The sequence below is a fragment of the Phodopus roborovskii genome, unplaced genomic scaffold, assembly GCF_943737965.1.
Source record: "Phodopus roborovskii unplaced genomic scaffold, PHOROB, whole genome shotgun sequence".
NCBI classification, from domain to species: domain Eukaryota; kingdom Metazoa; phylum Chordata; class Mammalia; order Rodentia; family Cricetidae; genus Phodopus; species Phodopus roborovskii.
Genome location: NW_026126433.1, coordinates 49,241,480 through 49,264,906, shown reverse-complemented (window position 1 = coordinate 49,264,906; position 23,427 = coordinate 49,241,480). Strand labels below are relative to the sequence as shown.

General features: G+C 35.6%; 1 protein-coding gene across 15 annotated transcripts in view; it reads right to left on the bottom strand.

Annotated features, from left to right (window-relative positions):
* Positions 1-23,427, bottom strand: part of Cdc42bpa (CDC42 binding protein kinase alpha) — a 184,005-nt gene that overhangs the window by 79,052 nt on the left and 81,526 nt on the right. For all 15 annotated transcript variants that reach the window (XM_051186418.1, XM_051186410.1, XM_051186415.1 and 12 more), the window contains 6 exons: positions 21,723-21,923; positions 19,784-20,032; positions 16,986-17,065; positions 14,328-14,494; positions 11,612-11,734; positions 4,757-4,890 (listed from right to left, as the gene is read on the bottom strand). In XM_051186418.1, the coding sequence (XP_051042375.1) occupies positions 4,757-4,890; positions 11,612-11,734; positions 14,328-14,494; positions 16,986-17,065; positions 19,784-20,032; positions 21,723-21,923 (954 nt within the window). The remainder of the gene's footprint in view (positions 1-4,756; positions 4,891-11,611; positions 11,735-14,327; positions 14,495-16,985; positions 17,066-19,783; positions 20,033-21,722; positions 21,924-23,427) is intronic.

The following is a 23,427-nucleotide window of genomic DNA, read 5'->3' as shown; positions in this document are numbered from 1 at the left end:
TTATTATGAGCAAATCATTTCCAGTAATGTATAAAATCTCTAAACAGGAGCTTTTGAGTTAGACGCAATATATACAGAAATGCTAGCTCTACCACTTATCACCAATAACCCTGAGCAAGTTGACACCTCAGGATTCAGTCTCAGTGTTAGTCAAACAGGAAAATTAAAATAATACATAACTCATGGGTTGTTGTGAAGATGAGACAACATTTTATATATATATGGTGTGTGTGTGTGTGTGTGTGTATGTGTGTGTGTATATATATGGATGGCACTTAAAACAGTGTTATTAAACAAGCTACATAAACATGACCTATGCTGTCATACTATTGTTAGAAAATGATATATGGGTAATTTTTAATTAAAATGTTTTTAATAATAGAAATACTCTGTTAAAATAATTCACCATACAAAGTTTTAAAGCAGAATCGTATGAATGGTGTATATAGAAATGAACTCTGTGTAAACTCAATACTTATTAATAGTAAAAATTGAGTAGCAAAATAAAAATAGAAAGTAATTCCCTTAACCTACTGAAAAATATTTTATGAAAACATATAATAATAAAAATTATAGTAAAACATTAGTAGTAAAAGTTCAGGGCGTTTTCTTTAAAATCATTGACAGGTTGGTGCCTGATGTTACTATTTCTATTCTTTATTATTCTGAGGTCCCAGCTAACACAGTAAACTTACAGAAGATGAGAACCATAATAACCCCAAGTTAGAAACAAAGTAGTTATTATTTACAGAAAATTTTGAAAAAAAAAGCCTAAAACATATCCTGTTAATAAGAGTTCAGCAGTGTTAGATAAGAACTGCTAACAAAAGCCAGGAAGAAAACAAAAAGCTTAAAAATATTTAAAATATGAAATAACAGAATAACAATTTAAAGAAAGACAATTTCAAGAAAGAGCACATTTTGGTTTTTGTTCATTCTTGTTATTAATTTGGTGATTCATGGATCCTAGGTTGACCATAAATACTAGGTATTCAAGGACAGCCTTGAATTTCTGATCTTGCCCACATCTCCCTTGTGTAGGGACTACAGGCATCAACATGTCTGTTTAGCCCTGTTCAATACTGGGAACTAAACACAATGCTCTGTGCACACCAGGCAAGCACTTTACCAATTGAAGCACACTATAAAATTTAAATAACTTTAAATATATGGATAATTAATACACATTGGTGTATTAGAAGACTGTGGCACTGGGCAGAACGGCTTTTGTGTTTTACACAATTACCCCACCTAAACAAATGTCATTGAACCTTGGGGCCTTCCCTTACATGTGAACCATACAAAGTAATTCATACTGAATTCAATAGTGGGAAAATATATTTACCCTCTGGAGGATTTCAAGGTGAGGCTGTATGTGCCCTGGATTATGGGGACTTCCTTGGGAGGCTGGTTTTCTGGGTCTTAACTTAGAATACTTAATTTTTATTCCAAAGGCACAGAGAAGAGGTCAAGACATTTCTCTTCAGACTTCCTAGGAAACTCAGGAAAAAAGAGAAATGGAGAGCAGTATGGCCCTTTTCTTCTATATTAACATCTGGATAAACATGTTGGAGGTCCCTCTTCTGTAGTACAGATTCCTCACTTGAAGGGCTGTATCCAGTTAGTTCTCAGAATTGTGTAGGAGATAAAAAACTGATGTTATCTACTGAACACAAATGATGACAACAATCTGCTATGCTCTTATTTATGTGCATATTCAAAATAATAAAGGATATACATGAACTTCGATACTATGTAATACAGTGAATTCTTCCATAATTGATCAGTGACGAAAGTTTTCAAGGGACATATACTAAGAGGGAATTTGTTATATGATGGAGATACCATTGCACAACCGAGGAGAGAACAATATTCTGTTCACGAGTAACTGGTTAACTATATTAGAAAGAGAAGAACTAAATATTTTCAGTCAGGTAGTCAGGTGTTAGCAGGTTTGGAGTTTAATAGGAATGAACCCCTCTCTCACAACCAGTAGCAGGACTTTTGATCACTGGTCAAAAAATGAGGTCCGAGTCATATTTCTGGCCCTGGTTGGGTGGATGCACATTCAGAATTTACAAGGCTTTTGCCTGGCTGAAGCCCTTCTCAAAAATAACAAGTATATATTACCATTCTCTTCCACAAGAGCCAATCCAAATGGCCCTATCAGACACCTGGATATGAAAACACCCTTCCGAAAAAGCTGTTCAAAAGACTTCAGAAACAGTAAAAAGTCTGCCTAAGCGTAGGCTGACACAATGGCCTCTCTGACCACTGTCAACTCTCATTCCTTGAGAATATGCTTTGTGCTATAATAAATTCTACCTATTTTCTACCCTATGCTGTGTGTCTCTCTCTCATAAGGACACAGGGACCAAAGGAAACACTGAGTAACATCCCAGTGATGACATGGTAAGCAAAAATGAATTTCTAGTGTTTACAGACATAAACATCAAAGATTAAGCTTTAAGAATTAAGAATAAAATTTAGGAGATGTTTTTTAAAACCTCTGACTTCTTAATAGTATATGAGCCAGCAAATGCACTATTAAGTGTATTGTCAAATGTATGTTACACTTTCAAGTTCTGATTAGGCAGAGAGTAAATAGAAAAGCCACTGACAGGTATCTTTAACCTGCACATTTAGTGAAAAATGTTGGAAAATTCAAGAATTCTTATAAACAACAAAGACAACCAGACAGAAAAATATGTAAGCTTTTAAGGCAGTTTGTAAAAGAAATAACATAAAATGATGAACAGACATGTAGCTAAGGATACATGGCCATTTAAAAAATAGACAAATTCAAATTAGACTACAAAGAAACATGGAGTTGAACCAAAATCACAATAAGGATGAGATTGACTAAAAGAAATAAGCACAGCATATGAAACCATCATTGAATGCAGAAACGCCTGTACCATAAAAAAGAATGTAAAAATCTGTACTAAATGAAAGAATACAAAAACTGGAATACAGGAAAACATTTTGGCATTAATATAAAAATAAAATATTTGCAAAACTAATTAAAAGTAAGCAGAGAACCTAAGTGTATAGTGCTCCAAGGAAGACATACAAAAGTCAACAGCCACATAAATAGATATTCAAGGTAAACTAATCACCTCAGAAATGAAAAATCAAAACCAGGATTAGATATCATTTTAAAACTGTCAGAATGGTTATTACAAAAAAGATGGAAGAAAATAAGCATGGTTAGGATGCAAGGAAAATGAAATGTTTTTCCTTCTGCCAGGAGGCCATTAACCAAATCACTTATTATTTTAATATTACACCTAACTGGTATAATGTTTCTTTTCAACACTAATGTCTTATCAAAATATACTAACAGTGAGCACTAAAATGTACTAAAACTGACAAAAAAAACTTGTTTATAAGAATCAAGATAGTGGATTTTTTTGTTTACTACATTAACTAAATTTGGCTGTATAATACTAATGATACACACAAACTCACCAACCACTAACATTACTACATTATAAAAGGAAAGAGAACTGCTGTCATATGCCAAGCGCTATTATACTGCTCCTGGGTTTAGATGGACCTGCACAACCCAAACTCACAACTGCAGTAAGTAGATAAAAGTGTGCACATCTAATTCAGCCTCATCTATAAGAGCACCCTCATCAGCATAAGGGCATTTTATTTTAATTCCATTTTCTTAATGGTAGGTAGCAAGACTTAAAATTCACCCCCAGAATGACTTCATTCTACATTAATCAGTATTTTTTACATCTAATCATTAAATACAATTCATTCTGTGCCAGAAACTACTATTTCTCAGAGGCATTGGCTGTCATTAGTCCCAAATTTTTTGTTGTCGTTAATGACATTCATAGTACTTACCAACCTGTGGTTCATGTCTTTTCCTACTTTTTTCTATTGGTCTATTATATAATCTTAGTTATAAATAAATTTTGTTGCAATGCTAGTACCATTTAAATGTTACACAAAGTTCTTATGAAAAGGACTAGCTTTTGCTTTCCCATGCTGCTTTGGAAAACAAAATGGCATTTAAAGAATGAATAAATAAACCATGGAGGAGATATTAAATTATAACCTATTAGTGTTCATACCAGCACATTTATAATGAAAATATATAATGAACATATGTGTCAAAGATACATGACCACAATTAAGACTACAACAAAGTATCATTTATGATCTAAAGTCTGTATTTAAAATTTTTATAATCATTACATTCTATTTGTTTTTCATATGTGTTTTTCAGTAATATTCCTTTCTAAGTAAAAGCTTTTAACTTTCCAAATGAACAAAAAGAGTTTTCAACTTTAAAGCCTCAAAAATTTGAGTTTTCTTATATACTAGCTAATGTCATATATCAAAATAATTATTTAAGATGTAGGGGGCTTAGAGATGGTTCAGTGCTTAAGAGTACCGACTGCTCTTGAAGAGGACCCAAGTTCAGTTCCCAACACCCATATTAGACAATTTATAACTGCCTGTAACTCCAGTACCAGGGGATTCAATGTCTCTGACTGCAACAGGCACATTCACTTAATTGTACAAACCCCCATACAGATACACATAGTTAAAAATAAAATCAATTTTTAAGAAATTAAACCATGTAAAACTATCATTTTAGGTTAGCATGCAAATTTCATGTCAAATTTCTATAGAAAAATATCTGTTGTCATTTATTAGGAATACTTCAAATACTCTAATTATAAAAAATGAAACATGTAGAAACAGCTTTGAGGATCTAATCATATATGCGTACCTTATTTAGCTCTTCTCTTTCCTGCTGCAAAGTTTTGATCTGTTTTTCAAAAGCCTTGATTTGCCTAAAAGCATCATCTAGCTCTCGTCTCACAGAATTAGCTTCTTCAAGTTGTTGTTCCAAATGATTCACTTCTGAAAAACAAAAAGTCTTTAATTCAGACATACAATCTAAACAAATGGAAAGTAGAATAAACACATAAATAATATTTATTCAGAACGAGCAGTTAATTTTTATTTTTCCATCTCTTGGATTAAAATATTGATAGTTCTCTTCATTTGAGAAAATTATATAAAACAGATTTACCATATTCTGAATAAGTTGCCAAAGACTATGCAATTGGAAAATTACTGCCAAATAACAGGATCTTTCAAAGTTATTATTAAAATATTTAAACTTATATACAAAAATGAGCCTACATTTATTAAAATCAAGACATAACATTCAACTTGCATAAATTATACACAGTATTTTAAAGACGGTCTATTCTAAGATGCCAGTAATGCAGGCTGTTGGGTTTTCACAGGAGATAGCTATCATTCATATGCCTTCATGTACCCCTTCATGAAGAAAATGTTTATTTTAAGAACAAGTATTTTACTGTGAAATGTTAACAACATACTTTAAAACTTAAAGAAGTAAATATGTCCATCAATATATTCCTTTAGGACCCACCTAAAGAAAGCCAGCATTTCAAATGTTGACTAAAGCGCAATAACCACATTCAAACTTTATTTTCCTCTACACGCAGCATATATAGATAGGAATTTGAATTTCCATTATGAAGCCTACCATACTAATCATTTAAGGATACAAGAAATAAATCACTTGGATAGTCTAGTGCTTCACTAGAAATTATCTACCAACCCCACAAAAACCATTGTTTACTTATAAGCAAGATAAAAACTTTATGATTTTAGAAAGTTGTAACTGAGTGATTTCTTTTCTTCGTCTCATAGTAAAATTCCATTTTGCCTATTTATTTTGACCCATGTCTACATATGTAATTTACCCTTTAAGGAATTTATACATCTTTATACAGAATTCACATCTATATAAACTGCCAGTCTTTTATTATTTTCAGTGCCCTATCAAAACAAGAGTAATAAAAGCCTTCATTATGTGAGGGAAGAATATAATGAAGATACAGTATCTGGAAAGAACATATGGATTCCATCAGAGGGTCACCGTGGTGATCAAGATATTTTGGAAATGGCAACCCATATCTGGTAATTTTCCCCCTCATTCCAGGTTCCATGATACAATTTACCATTTACCAACACAGATGGGCTTCTTTTGTCATTGTTGGTCCATTAATTGAGCAGCCACCAGGGCTGGTTCTTGGTTAGTAGAGATGGAGGCAGGGCATAGCATTTGGATGCCCAATGCCAGGGCAATAACAGAGTTTAAAAACTGCATTATACATAATAAAACTTTCACTGAGAAAACAAAATAACCTTTATGTTTCATACAAAAGTATTAAAAGAAGGCATAATTTTCCCTTTTTCATTATATAGACATTCTCTCTATCTATCTATCTATCTATCTATATATTCTGTTATCTGGTACTAGAAACTGATATAGGCACTAGACATACAGTAGGAAAACAAGTGTTGCTCAGCCTTCTGAGAATTTAGCATATATTTTCTAAAAAGCAGATATTAACAAAACCCTAGAAATCACAGATTTTAATTTTTTCTAAGAAGTAGAAGATATGGCTATAAGGAAGTAACATATGAAGTCAGTCATCAGTTGGTAGGTGTCTTGTATGCACAGAACCTGACCAAGAAGGGTCTGAGGACATTACGGTGAGGGTTCTCACACTTTTCTCCTTCAGGGCCAAGCAGGTCTTGAGGGGACTGGCATTTACCTCTAGCACTAATGTAAAATTATTTAAGTAGCTTGAGTCTAACAATGAATGAGGTATAGCTATATTTTCAATTTTACCACCATACTCCAGTGCCCAATACAGTCCCTAGAAGCCAGCAAGTAACTTACATATGCTGAATAAAGAATGAAACTGTCATAATTTGATCTTTTTTGTGTGGTGAATAAGAGAATAGAAATGTATCTGACAGTGAAAGACCAAAGCCCCAAATGAAGTTCTAAGGCTTCACAATGGCTGGCCTAACTGTATATGAACTTACCCAGATGGACAGAGATTGGGACTGCTCCAGTGGCTTCTTTAAACTAGTTGTGTGATGTTAATTAGGACAAAGCAAATTTATTTAATTTTCTTAAAAATTGGATGTTAACAGTGAAAATGAACAACTGTACCGCTGCTATGGTAAGTGGAACAGGGATCCTTTTGAAAAAATAAAATAATATATGATGCACAATTTCACTACAGGGTATATACCCCAAAACAGTAATAACAGGAACTTGTCCAGAAACTTTAAGTTTGTGTTCATAACTACATTATTACTCATGGCCAAAAGGCAAAGGCAACCTGCATGTCCAACAACATATGATGGTAAAAGCAAAATCTAGCATATGAATATAATGGAATATTGCTCAGCTTTTTAAAATTAGGAAGTGGACATTTATAATGTAGATGGGGGTAAGTCCTTCTGTACGCTGTGAATATATTCTTATTGGTTTAATAAAATGCCGATTGGCCAGTAGTCAGGAAGAAAATTTAGGCAGGGCTACCAGACTAGGAGAATACTGGGAAGAGGAAGACAGTGAGTGAGTCCCCAGGGAGATGCTATGTAGCTGCTGGGAAGATAGGACACCAGGAGTTTTCCGGTAAGCCAAAACCACATGGAGATACACAGACTAATAGAAATGAGTTAATAATTAAGAGAGAGCTAGCTAATAAGAAGCCTAAGCCGCTGGTCAAACAGATAATAATCAATATAAGTCTCTGTGTATTTATTTGGGACTAAATGGCTGTGGGTCCTGGTAGAACAGAAACTCCATCTATAGATCATCCTTGAGAACATTACACTAAGTGAAATAAGCTAAACACAAAACAATACTGTGTAGTTCTACTATATGAAGTTTCTGAAAGAGTCAAATTTATGGAAGAATAAAGTAGGGGCCTGAATTAGTTAAAAAAAATAGCTATTGTTCCTATTTTGAAATGATAAAAAACAGATGGTGATGACAGTTGTACAAAATGTGAAAGTGCTCAATATTTCTCAATGAAGTATTAAAAGCTGTTAAAATGGTAAATTTGGTAGATATATTTTACCACAATTTAAGAAGTTAAAAGGTGATGCAGGGAGGAAGGAAAGAAACGAGGAATGGAGGGAGGGGGAGGTATTGGAGAAATGGAATGAAAGAGAATACAAGAGTGACTATTTTAACATACCCAAACACAAAACCCTGTAAAGTAAGAACAAGTTCAAAACAGGAGGACTAACCCTTTTTCTTAACAGCATTTTTTTCCCCCTGATTTTACTGATTTTATTCTCCCATTGGGAAAAGACTTTTGAAAATCTGAGTCAAGAGCAGCCTGGCAAGTGTGGGTTTTAGAAGACAATGGGAATGAAGGAAAGGAAGGAAACTGGGAGGAGCTGGTATAACAATTTTCCCAAGATAGGATGATACGCTCCATGAGCTATGAAGAGAATGAAGTTTGTTAGGTGTGCCTGTACAAATACAATGAGACAGAAACCTTTGGAAAAGAGTAGAGACGGTTTCAAAGAAGTGATGTATCACTTATTCATCAACAAATACTGATTTGGGCCTTTAATGAGTCAAGTATAATCCTATAGGTACTTGGAATACTCTAGCAAAGACAATGACAAACATAAATCAATTTAAACCTCCTATTTCCAAAGAGCTTGTGCTCTTGTGACGAGAGGAAGACAATGTGCAGACACAAGTATGTTAATGATGAGACATTATGGACAAGTAGAGGGTTATGAAACAATGTTTCCAGCAAATGAACAAGCACACACAGACAGGACAGACAGATGGTTAACAGGTAGACAATTGAAAGGAGAGAAATGAAATGGAAGGAGGAGGGACTCATGTATGAAGCATAAGCATTACATGGGATCTAGAAATAATTCCACATGGGTAGAATCAGGGTATAATAAAGGAAGTAGTTACTAAAAATACAGCTGAAGAGAAAAACAAATGCATGTCAATGAAGGACTTCTAATCAGTATTGAGAAATTCTTACTTTATCCTACAGGCAAGGAGAAGCCCCTGAAAACACATGCATGCATTTTGAAGCTGTGTCCACATCTTAAAAAGGTAACTCTGGTGACTTCTAATTTTTGGGAAAGAGAATTGATATATTTCCCATTAAGAACAAATAAAAACCCTGGATCCTATATTTAAAAATGAATAAATGCTCAATGAATACGTAATCAAGAAGACTATGATATAGCGTGTTGAGACTATGTAGAACTAGCTGAGAATTAGCTGGGAGTAAAGGTAGTGAGCTCCCAGGTTTTCTTTTCAGGCATCCCAGAATTGGACCTTAAGGAGATGGCAACCTAGAAAAGTCAACGTGTATAAGGGAACACAGCCCCCAAATCCTGGTCTTTTTAGCCAAAGGACCAAGAAAGGGCAGTCACAGACTCTATTAGTGAGGGAGAAGACAGGACTCTTATGCAGAATAAGAGAAAAGAACTGTGGAAAGAACTGCAAGTTACTCTCATATGTTTTAGAGAGAACAGCAGCTGGATTTAAAAGATTGTTATGTGATATTTTATTTGGGTTCTGACAAATAAAGCTTGCCTGGAGAACAGAGGGTGGAGCTAGTCTCTAGTTAACCATAGAGTTCTGGAGGTCTGTACAGACAGACAGGAAGTGATAAGATGGGATGGAGAGAGGATCTCAGCCTTTTCAGTCTGAGGATTTTGAGAGGCAAGAAGTCTCTGGTGGCTTCTGCTTTGCTTCTCTCATCTTTCTGCTTTTACCCTGATATTCAACTCCATGTTTTCATTGATAAGACCAATTAGGATCACACTTCAGAAGATTAGGGGTTAAAACCATAGAGTCTGGAACACTAAGGAATATTAGTTAGAAGATGTGCATCCTGGTGTGAGACAGCCAAGCATACCTGGTAAGAGACAAATAGGCCAATGATGGCAGGCCAGCTGGCTAACTTCCATAGGACCTTTCTCCTTTGGGAAAAAAACTGCAAGGCACTATTACTTATTCTTTCTTTGAATACATTGTTTGAAATGCCAATAGCTTATAATAGACTATAATAAGAAAGAATGGTTTCTAAAGTGCTAGACCTATTTTGGGAAAGAAACTCCAGACCATCCTAAAGATAAAGAGCTAACCAGTAACACTGTAGCTACTTTTTAGTGGCTCTGAAAACAAATACAACTTAATATAATGAACGGTTAGCATTGTTTATGTACAAAAAAGGATCTATCTTTAATTTCCAGTGGGATGAGACAACAATGGGAGCCATAAGTGCCTGACATCTTTGGTCTTTGCATCATGTTAAGTGACCATGAAAGGTTCTGTCATTCTCCAAAATCATTAAAACCAGAAAAATATAACAAAACAATCTTAAATAACTACTGTTGTATTAGACTTAAACATCACAGAAACCCCATGACATGGAGGTGTACACCTTTAATCCCAGCAGAGAATAAATTGGGAATTAGATTTCTGTTCCACTTGGCAATGACAAGATGTTGGTGTGCCTATGAACCACAATAATGAGTAGTATGCAAGACATTCCTAAGTGTGAAGTAGTGGTGCTTACACATTCATCACAAGTGCCCAGGGAAGATAACCATATATTAGGCATAAAACAAACCTCAGTGTGGTAATAGTTTGTTTATGAAGTTCAGAGCGCAAAGCTAGCCAGAACCATAGAGCGAGGCAGTGGTGATGCATACCTTTAATCTCAGCAGCCATAGAGCCAGGCAGTGGTGGTGTACACCTTTATCCCAGCACTCATGAGACAGAGACAGATAGATCTCTGAGGTCAAAGACACCCCTGGGCTACATGAGATAGAATCAGTCTAAAAGAGAAACAGAGCTCACACCTTTAATCACGGCACTAGGGAGGTGGAGACAGGAGTGATATGGCTGGAGAAGGCAGGAACTGATTGCAGTCTAGGCAGTCTGGGGAGCAGTGCAGTTTAGAGATGCAATCAGAGGACACTATCGCCTCCTCATTCTGAGTATTGGTAGAGGTGAGAACTCTCTAGTGGCTGGCAGCTTCGCTTCTTTGATCTTAAGCTTTAACCCCAATATCTATCTCTGGAGTTTTTATTATTTGTGCTATACCTCAACAACTCTAAAAGAGCTGAAATAATGAGGGGTATTACAAAACTGATTAGAGAAATATAGAAGTTAATTTTTCAAATACTCAAAAGTAAATGACATACTTCTCAATTTGAATCAAAGTGAAAAAAATTTAAAACATCTGAGGTAAAATGAAATTACAAATTAAAATTCTGTAGGGCACAGTAATGTCAGTACTAAAAAAGAAAATGATATCCCTTGATATACATGATTTGACATTTGGCGTTTTTATATGTGCTATCTCTTGTCTGCAGCAACTCTTCTCTTCTGCAAACCTCACATCTACTTCCCATTCATATATGCAATTTTCCAGACAAATTCTGAAAAAGATGTGTTAATCATCTTTGGTCTCTCTGGGCAGGTGTGCCAGCTACGTGTTCTCTATGCACCCTTTTCTACTTGACTTAAAGGCCCTTCAACTGTGTGGCGATGGTGACTCACATATTTACTTTTCAGTTCAAATTATGAACTTCATGAAACCAGGACTAAGATTTATTTGCCTTTTCTTCAGTGTCATATAATTCATAACACATAACATCAACAAGACTCAGTAGACAGTTATGTGTGAGTAAAACCATTTCTTAAAATCCACTAAACTAATGATGAACCTCAGCAAGTCACCTGATACTTGTTTCCTTAGCTTTTCAATCTCTTCCTTCAGGCTTTTAATTTCTAAGTCTTTGCTTGCCGTTAGTGGACCATCAACAGTTGAATACTGCAGAGCTTGAACAGTCTGCGTTGACTCTGAAAAGAAAGAAAGAACTAAAGAATGAAAATCAGAGACTTAAATTTTTTAAAACTAATGTCAACATATCTCTACACACACAAAAAAAATTTTAATAGCTCCACTGTTCAGAACATCTACTCATTGAAAAGGCTTAAGAACACCTTAAAGCATACAGTTTCATTGCATCTGTTTACAGTTTGTAAACAAGATCTCCAAATAAATATACTTTCTAATTCATGAGATTTGAGGTGTACCACTGACCAATCAAGACAAAGAATTAACTATTCAGACTTTTATGTTTCTCTCCTAGCAGAGACCATCATCTTGATATTTAAAAAAAAAAAAACCACATATCATATAACATATGAAGAACTGAATAAGACATGAAGAAAGATTTAGATGTACTTTACATAGTGTGTACACATGGAGACCTTGTGGATTTTATATAGGAAATTAAAGAATCAGCTACAGGTGATTTGGCTTTTCAATTTAATTAAAACGTTTGATATAAATAGAGATCAATTTATCTTAAAGTTGTATGTAGAAGATGAAATGTATTAAGCAATATGAACACTATAATAAGGCTTATTTCCCGGGTGTTAGCAAAAGACAAATAATAATTTATATCAGAAATAGAACCACCCTTTGTCCTAAAAACAGCTTTTCTGCTATTGATGAAAGGGATCTTGGTGAATTAGCACAAATCACACACATGATAAAATATGTCACCATGCTTACATGAATGGCCATTGATAAGCACTTTTTAGCTCGAATGAAAAATATAAGATATACTACATCATACATCTGATCATAACCTCAGTATCTAAGAAGTATTTTATTCAGTATTAACACTGATCCTGTTGTGTTTATTTGGAAAAGAACATCCACTGTTTTATTTAAAAGACACTTATATTCGAGACTTGGAAGACAGCTTAGTTAGCAAACTTTGCTTTGCCCAAATACTATATATAACTCATGTGTAACAACATTCTCTTAGAAAAATTAAAGAATTCAGACATCAAAACCATACCAAACTCTGGGGTATAGAAACCTCTCATTTGTAATGAAATGGAACAGATATGGTTATTGCTCTACTGTTCCTTTTTAAACAAGTGAAAATACACTACATAATTTTGAAATATAAAACTGAGCACTTAAAAACTGTTACGGAAGTGCAAAAGCAAAAACCAAGTAAGATGAAACAGAGGAGTGAGCTGTTCTGGGATGAATGGCGGTCTCCATGGCTCTAACCCGGAGCTCTGTCCAAGTTGGAGCTTGACCTAAACTAAGGAACATTTTTAATATTTGTTTGCCTGTTTGTTTTTGAGGAGTGTTACAGGTGTTAGTACACATGCCATTGCACTCATGTAGAGGATATAGGACAGTCTTCGACACTCAGTTATCTCATGAGTTCCAAGGATTACCCTTGACTTATTAGGCTTGTCACAGGTGCCCTTTCCCACTAGGCCAGCTTGCCAGCTCCTAAAACTGAGGACTATAATGCTGAATAAACCTTCTGGAGAATGTGGGGGTAAGGAACTAGGACACTGTTTAGAAAAGGCATTCTCTATTAGTAAGCATATTTGCATCAAGTCAGGACAGTCTCCTCACCAAGATGCTTACTTATTACTTCCACATTTGGAAGTGGTAAGGGGGGAGGCTGAAGAAAAGAACAAATCTCCTTTAGTTACAAGTAAAGGAGAAAGACACCCTACCAGGCTCTATCTAATCCTCCCCTCACTTCTGATAATAGAGGTGGATTGAATTAATAAAAATTACTATCCAACCTTGTTAAGACCCAATTACTGATTGGATGAAGAGTGGGAAAACATGTTCTGGAACAAAAACAGTATTAACTCAATTGTCTTTTATTTTCACTCATATCAGTCACACAATTTAAGTTACAAGGCATTTGGAACAGCAGGAGAACATGACCAACAAAGAGAAAAAAAGCAGCACACACACAGACAACTCAGATATAGAAATCAACAGACACTAAATGAGGAACAAAACACAAGCATAGGAGAGGAACACAGGAAACGGGGGCATTCTTACAGAAACACAGCAAAAGCCTCAGAACAAAAGCATGAGGGAGCAAGAGAAATACCATCACTGCTCAGTGAGAAAGGAGGGTTAAAAACAACTATGCAGCATTGACTGATTATGGGGCTCTGTGAAACTGAGTAGACTAGGGAAAGATCAAAATCACTGCAGAAAAGAACTAAAAAAGAAAGAATGTTAACGTGCACTTTAAAATCATCACAAAGTACATGTGTAAGGACTGATCATGTATGATGTGAAAAGGCACTCAAGTGTCATGTCAGGGTGAGAAGGGTACTTTTTTCATGACAACTCCACTCTCCCAACCCCAGAGGTGTTCTATTTATACATTTACATGTACATATGTATACCTATAGAAATACACATTGTTGCATTGTTTACTATTGTGTAACGTTTACATAAATGACATTATACTCTTTTCTGCATACATTTCTACAACTACATTTTTTTTCCCACTTACAAAAAGACTCCTTCTGAAAATAAACCCTGGTAATGCAGCTCAAAACACTATGAGATCAATTCAAATGAGGAAAATATTAAAATATGTACCTTGAAGTTTTCTAGTAAGTTCAAGCTTTTCCTGTTCCAGCCGCTTAATTCTTCTTTCATAAGCTTCAGTTGCTAAGTTATTATCTAGAGTCCTCTGGACATTAACATCAAGATCCAGTGAGGTGGGACCTGCTGTCACTCTCAAACAACTCCGGTCAGAAAGAACACTGAATGAAAAAAAAAAAAATGTTGGCTCTTATTGCAATTAAATTTGAAGAAAAAAAAAAGAATTTTAGAATTCATCATATAAGAAACAGATTTGAGTATCTAAAGTAAAACATCTAGGATACCATAGAATGACTATAATTTTTTTCTGCAAAATTACCATAAACCATTTGTAGAAATATTTTAAATGAAAACTATCACCAAATTATCTTTCAATTTAAAACTCCATAAATTATAAAACAAAGTTTACTGAAGGGTTATTAGTAGTTTAAAACAATTTGACAAGTTTGCTGAAACAGTAGTCAAAACCATTTGCATACGTTCATTAATAGAATTTGAAACTCAAAACTTTAAAGTGAGATGCTTCTCTGAATGCACATTAAAGATATTTGAAATGATGGTATTCATCAGTGAATCCCCCCTAGACAAAGAACTATAGCAACTGATGATAGCTAAGAGAGGGAGAATTAGTTTTCCTGAGACATAAACTACCTAATTGCTTATATAAAACCAGGCAGTGAACCCTGAAAGCATATACACACAAGCAGTGCTGAATGTTCTCAGAAAATTATATTTGTGTGTATAAAAGAAAAACAAGTCATCAATTTGAGAGCGAGTGCAGAGGTGAACATGAGAGGAGTTGGAGGGAATGAACATGGGAGAGACTGGAAGGAAAGGGGACAGCATAATGATGTAATCACATTTTAATTAAAAATTTAGATAGACAAAATTATTTGCCAATCATTTAAATTCTAGTAACAGGGATAGAAATAAATGTATGCAAAAATTTAGTACATAGAAAGTGTTAACTGCTAAGGAGAAAATATTAAGTAGGAAAGAGAGGAAAGAAATCTTGAGAGAGAGAAGACAGAAATTTAGAAGGAGTAATCAGGAAAGCTGGGCTGATGCAGGTAGCTGAGGAAAGTTAAGTGTAAGGTACCAGTGTCAGAATGAAGACTGGTCCAGGAACAGAAGCCCAAGCCTCCCAAGACAAGGCATGTGGGCCTTAAAGAGATCTGTGTAAGAGCAGGAACAGAAGATGACTGAGACAGTTCTACAGGGCCTTATAGGAACCACAGTTTATTCTCAGTATACAAAGAAACAGGAACTGGGAATAGAGGGAAATGGCCACAAACAGGGACGAAAGGCTGGCTGATCTCATCCAATGTAAGGAGCTATGGACATATTACACAGACAGCTCAGACAGGTTTTAAAGAAGAAGGCAAAGAGGTCTCATGTCATAGGGAATGTGTGAGGAAGTTCCACGGCTGAGCCCTAGAACACTTTGATATTCAGAAACTGGGGAGAGAAGGACTCAAGTTTGGAGATGGAGAAATGGACACAAAGTCAAATGTTTTTCTATGGATCAGGGGCAAAGGTGAAAAAAGTCAACAAAGACTAGGACTAGAAGTAATCACTACACCTGTTAACATGGCATCAACAGTGGTGCTGGGTAAAAGCAGTACGCATGCAGTGACTGGGGCACAAATCCAAAATGAGTGAATTCAAGAAAGATTAGTATTAAAAATGGACAGTTAAGAGAAGATACTTTGTTACAGACCAAAGAAATAATTGGTATCAGGTACAAGATCCAAAAAGGCTTTATATTTTAAGATGGAAGAAATAGCCACATGTCTGGTACGACGGTTGGCAGGATGTAAGGGTGTGGGGGACACCTATGATATAAAAGTGAACGACATATTAAGCCAAGCAGGAGGGCATGGAAGGAGTCAGCCCTAGCCGGCGTCTTCACAGTCCATCGTTAAGAGGAGTTTGTGAGTCTGGGGAAGGAGAGAAAACAGTGGCAGGGACTTGAAGCTTTGTCTGCAGTTGGTATTGATTATCAGGGATGGAGGAAGCAAAATCATCATCTGAGAATGAGGGTGATTAAATTTGCAAGAATTAAGTATGACATAGTTACCTTGGCACACACAGGGCAGATGATTCCATGTGTTTATCATAAAGAATATGGTCCTCAAAGCTGGTGAACCTCAACATAAGTAAGCCAGGTTGCTAAGAACCATCTGTCTGCCCCAGAAACTTTAAATTGCTTAGATTTTAAACAAAGGATAATCACTCAACTAAGAAAGTCCAGCAGCTGAGAGATAGCTAAAGGGACTGCCATGGCACACAGGAAGTGATTACTATAATTCTTATGGGACATGGAAGGGAGGATCAGAGGACAGAGACAGAGTGAAGAGTAAAGAGTGGCATGAACAATGGGTTGGAAATTTTGGTGCATAGACAGAATATTCATTAAGTGCCTTGGTGCTGGTTCCTGCCCTACCCCAATGGGTTCGACTTGGGCTACTTGTCTCTCATCATATCCTTTCAAATAGTTGGTTCTTGGGTAGTTTATTCTATTTATAATACCAAAATAAGCTTATTCTTTTTTTTCACATTTAAATCCAGCTCCACACCATAACAACCATGCACATACCAAGCTTCAATTTACTTTACATTTTAATAAATTTCTTTGTTTTTGAAACTTACCAGCTACTAGTATATGTAAAACCAACAAATGGCAGATGATGGCCAGAAAATGCAGCATGTGTTGGTGGAGGCATCGTTTCCTAAAAGAAAATAAAAAGAATACCAATCTGGTAAGAAATTTGTATTTATGGCTCATAGGTTGGGCTATAAATCTTAACTGTCATTGGGGATATGCAACCATTCAGTTTAGAAATGGTGGTAAGCTTGGTAGAGATGTTCAGTGATACAAAATGTAGACTATAGGTACTGTTACTACAAAACTCAAACAAATAAAGGTTAAAAGCCTAACAAAGAATGAAATTATAATCATTATTTGTGTGTTCTGTATCTGGCAATTTGTCTAGCTTTGTTTGTTTGTTTTTGTTTTCCCTAGAGACAAGGCTTCACTACATAGCCCAAACTGGCCTCAAACTTATGATTTTCCTGTCTGGCTCCCAAGTGCTGAAATTATAGTTATGTTTCATCACACAGTTTAAAAGCAAAATTCATTTGCAAGTGGGCAATCAATATCCTCAGGGCTTATGTCACTGAAGATGTGTGTAGAGGATGTGCGTTGGCCTTTACTCCTGCTGCCAAGACTAAACGTGGACTACTCCTCTTTTCTCACACTGGAAACAGATGGCCTTGGCACATTCTATAAACATTTGTGTGTCTTTTTGATAGTATCTCTGTGTAAAATAGTTCCCAGAAGTTCTGACTGATAATTGCTTTTATTTTATTTTTCTTAAAGTTTCAAGATAGGGTCTTGCTGTATAGTCCAAGCTAGACATGAACTCATGATCCTTTCCCATCAGACTTCCCGCCAGAGTGGTAGGATTAGAGGTGTGTGATACCATACCTGGCTGTCATCTAATGTTGCAACATAAAAAAAGTTTCTTAACAGAAAAAAACAACATATGTTAGATAAACTGTTTTAGGAGTAAGTTATAGTGCTATTTATTAGACATGAGTTCAGTGCTAATGAATCAATGGCATATATTATTATATAATGTATCTTTAAATAGAAGTACATATAAAAGGTTTTTATATTCAAAGTTGATGAAAATGTGACCAAAGGCTAACCTGACGTTTCTTTAATTTTTGGATATTATAATTACAACATTTCTCCCTACCTTTTCCTCCCTCCAACTGCTCCCATATACCTCTCTCTCCCTACTCTCCTTCAAATTCATTAACCTATTATTTCTACAGGGCAATGGTCAACATCAACTAACTTAGTGTTCACCATAACTGTGTAAAATACAACTACTGTGAATAGTTAAAATCAACTGCATATTCACTTAACTTGGAATGACTCAGAAAAACTGGTAAGGAAAAGCCATCTAATTGCTTTTTGTGAAGTTTAAATAATATAACAGCTCACATTCATCTTGACCATAGTACATGGTGATGATATTTTGTTTATGATTAACAAATAAAGCTTGCCTGAAGATCAGAGTGCAAAGATGGCCACATTAGTCAGCCATAGAGGCCAGATAGTGGTGGCACACACTTTTAATCCCAGCACTCAGAGGTCAGAGGCAAAAGAATCTCTGTTAGTTCAAGACACACTGAGCTACATGAAATTGATCTAGTCTAAAAGAGAAACAGCTCACACAGAGTACTTGCAGTGGCATGCCTTTAATCCCAGCACTAAGGAGGTGGAGACAGGAAGGGATATGGCTGGGAGGAGAGAGGACTCTAAGGTGGAAGGGGGAGCTCAAGGCAGTCTGAAGCAGCAGACTGAGGTTTTGTAGATAGAGTACTCACTCAGTCTGAGGATTCATGGAGACAGGATTGCCCCTTTGGTCTGAGGTAGAGGTAAGAGCTAGTGGCTGACTGCTTTGCTTCTCTGATCTTTCAGATTTCCTCCCCAATATCTGACTTTGGGTTTTTTTTTTTTTAATTATTAATATCGATTAGAATTCAACTAACAGTAAAAAGTGACATAAGATTAATATAAAATTTAGTATTGAACTAAAACCAAAGATATAAAATTATTGAATATGTTAACAGCTTAAAATAAGACTAGAAAAAAATAAAAATTTTAGGTTCTGATTTTCTTAAATTTGAATCTATATAACCTAGTGACTTAGAGCAGTACCAACATAATATACTGGCCTTGTTACAGTCCATGAGCTGAGAGGAGGGAATTATTTGGCTCAGGCAGACATAACCTCAGGTAAGGAAGACTACAGATTGACTTTCCACATTCATTTCCTGCCCAGCTGGCTATTTTAGTGGCAACAATGTGGGTGTTGGGCTTGAGCCTTCCAAATAAAGTCCGCCCGACTGGCAACAAGGCTTTTGCTCCATATTGTAAGCACAACTGACCAGGTGATGGGGTGAGAGGTAGGGGGTGTGGAATGTATGGTTTCAAATAAAGTTCAGTAGTTTTTCATGAATAAATACTTCTTTATTTCCTTTTGGCTATAGTAAGCCCTGAAATATTTTGCCATGTGTTTCCAGTTTCATGGGGGTTTGTTGTTGTTGTTGTTGTTGTTGTGGTGTGTGTGTGTGTGTGTGTGAATCATGAAATACACTTTTTAAAGCATCTGAACTTGTCTTCTTAGGAAACCTACTGACACAACTGTCTAAGGAACAGGTCACTGAATTTTGCTTTTGGTCATGGTTGACTACACTGAATTCAGTAAAGTCTCAATTTTTTTGACACATGACAGTAAGTACTGGAAGTCATTAACTACTGTGTGACTGGTAGGAGAAAAACAGTCCTGATACCAAACTAATAAATAAAAATGCTACTTTATAACCATATTTAAAAGAACCAGAAAGACAGGACATCTTCATGTCATACTTACAGAATTTTTTAAACAGTCATCATCCACATCAAAATTCGATGTATCTGTTGGGCTACTAACTTCTGGAATATAAGGTGCTTCACAGTTTCGAATATTATCCCAATCAATTCCACTGAAAAATGGATGCTTCTTAAAGTCTTCTATTCCATTTTGGCCAAGTCGATGTTCTCGGCTACAAATGAGTCTTCGAATAAGATCCTTAGCATTTTCAGATACATCAGTCACTTGGGGTGGAAACTGAAACCTCTCCTACACAGACAACAACATAAGGTATAAATACAAACCCCCAGCATTCTTACAACATGGTGGTAAACTTGTTTAAACACTTTTCATTTTGAAAAACATCTAGTATTTGATGGCACAGAGAACTGATACTGTGGGGAGCTATGGGGATAATGAGAAATAATTCTGTAAGTGACTTCATGATGGATGAACTACAGAAAAGAGGTCAGTTGCTATAGGATCTTAAGCTGATGTTAAAATGAGATGGATCTGACTAAAAGTAGCAGAATTTAACTCAATAGTTCAAAAGAATGTAGATTATTGATAATGTCCAGGTACAATATAAAATATCAGTTAATCATTAAATGCTTAAAAATGTAACATGTATTTGGCACTATTCAAAGTGATTTACTTATTTAACCATTTAATCCTCACAATAATCACACTGGATAGAAACTACTAGATGACAGTCTAGAGGAAACTGAGGGACACAGTCATTTTCTCAATGCCATACAACTAATAAATTGACAGGAAGGGTCTCGACTGGACCTCTCTTCAGGCCCATGTGGTTAAGCAGATGCTTTACTGAAGTGACTTCCTTCTGAATGGTACACATGCGCTTACAACCTTCAACATCTCCCCATCATTCAGTCTTCATAACTACCTACAGTTCTAGCTTTGCAGCTTGTAGAAGACATAAAATCTCTAAAATAGACTTATATGCATAAAACACCAGAACCAATTAAGAAGTACAGATTATTCTATTTTTCTGAGGACATTCAGATTCACATTGAGGACTTTTACAACTGTTCACAGTTTATTCAGTTCTGCACTGTCTATTTTGTTTCCCTTGGTGATACAGAACTGAATTTTGTGATCCTGTTCCTGCATATAGCTGGATCCAGCCAGTGTTTTGATATCATTAACACTGGGACAGATACTCTATATACACATCTTTGTTCTAGGTATTTCCACGAGGTAGACTTCTAGACCCTACCTTGCTCCATCAAAAGTTCTAACCATCATATTAAGATGGTTGTAACCTGTTAACTTTGTGACATGAAGTTACAACTTGTAGCTCTAACAATGGAACCTGAGGAGTTCCCCGGTTGCTGCCTTTGAGTACAGAATTTTTCATTCATCTTTGCTAGTTTGAGAGAAGGATTTTAGTAAAACAAGACTGCAGTTGTCATGTGTGGGTCCATGGCTGGGTGTGTGTGCATGAGTGCAGAGCTGTCCATATGAAGGTCAGGAGATAACTTTGTGGGGTGAGTTCTCTTCTTCCATCTTTCCATGTATTTCAGGTCACCTGGCTTGCACAGCAAGCACCTTAGCCACAGAATCATCTTGCTGGCTCCAAAGAATCTCAATTTTATCTTTATTCATGCTTCTTTTATTACTAATAATGCTTATAATTGTTACATGCATGCTTGTCATGACTGTACATATTATATAGTAAAGATTAATAAAAATTAACTACTTTTGAACCCTAGTAGTCAATTATAGAGACCAATGTTTCCATTTAGGAGCACTTCTAAACAAAATGTGAAAAGCTTAAAACTAATTATTTCACAGATGGTGATTACTAACAATTTTCCCCTACTAAGCAAAAGAATATGACTTTCCATTGTTTTGAAAATATTTTCTCTTTACTATCATGTGACTTTAACTTACTATATGTATTTACTATGAAAATTGTAAGAGTAAATATACTAACTTTGTGATTCATGATTTTTCCATAGGTCTCCACCAGGGACTCAGCATAGAATGGTGTTTCTCCATAAAGCATCTCATACATACAGACCCCCAAAGACCACCAGTCACACTCAGGTCCATATCTGCCTTTTCCATCTTCCATAGCTTGAAGGATTTCTGGAGAAATATAATCTGGAGTTCCAACTGCCACTGAGGATTGGACCTGAAGAAGTACATATTTTTTATCAGTATATTATATTAGAAAAATAATTTTAAATTAAAACAGTTACTTGAGATATAAAGTAGACAGTAGTGTAAGATTTCTGTTATCTGAATTTAGTCTCCTAGTATACAGGATAGACTTTAGATGGCCTCTATGATAACAGTTTTCGTTACTCATAACCTTACAGAACCTTTACTCTAGCTGAATGCATTTAAGGGAACAATATAATTTTAGTCATTACAGTCCTTAACAATAAAATAACTATTTCAATCACAACATTATTATTGTTCAATTTCGTTTTGGTTTGGTTGTCAAAGACAAGGCCTTACTATATATTTGAGGCCAGTCTCAAACTCACAATCCAATCCCCCTGCCTCAATTTCCCAAGTAATGGGATTATATTATAATTTTATATTCGCTTTCTTACTGTTTTTAATATTTATCTGTGGAATCAATATATATACAGATATATATGTATAACAGAACTAAAAATTTACAATTAGATATGAAGAGAACAACTCCTTCAGATTAACACTGATAATAATTTTAAATTCCTATAAAGAAACCTAAGAAAAGTAAAGGTTGATTATTGTACATTAAGTTCTTAGTTGCATTGGACATGATAGTACATACCTTAAATATTAACACTGAGATGGATCTCTATGAGTTTGTGGCCAGCCTGGTCTACATAGCAGGGTTCAGATTAGCCAAGGAAATTATATAGTGAGACCTTGTCTCAAAAAAAAGCAAACCAAAAAAAAAAAAAAAAAAATCTTAATAGGAAAAATTATAAAAGGGAAGTATAAAACCAAAATTCTTAATTTTAAGAGTTGAAAATATAATTACACCAAGTTAAACAGATAAAAATAACAAATGTTCATTTTATTTTTAGTATCTGGAAGAAGTAGCTGTGCTATTCTACACTCCTACTGACAGTGCCCAGGGCTCTCAATCATCCACACCCTAGACAACACTTGCTGTTTTCACACCCTAGACAACACTTGCTGTTTTCTGGGTTGGCAGCAGCTATCCCACCAGGCTGGGGATGCTGTTATGGTGGGATCACAGGCTTTCTGACTTATTTCTCTAATGACAGGTTTTATGGAGCATCTTTTCATATGCTTACTCCTCATTTATAAATCTTTGGGAAAATCCTCTTACTCTTCACAGGAGCTGTTTTTCTGTTGTTGAGCTTGGGAACAAAAGCTCCTGCAGAAACTACCCCTTATGCTGAGCCTTCCACTAGAGTGATTAACTGATTAACACTTCAACACCTGTGGGACCATTAGAGCGCTGCAGGCCAGAACCTAATTATACTCTGCGGCTGTTCTTTACTTCTTCTTAGCACGTAATCAGATAAGCCATTGGCAGACACTGTTCAGTCTGTATGCTGTCTGTTTATTCGGCCCACGTTGTCATTTGATGCACACAGTGTTTGAGGAGGACAGAATTTGTCAATGTGGGGTATAGGAAGGGTTGTGATCCTGTGTTATTCTCAAGAAAT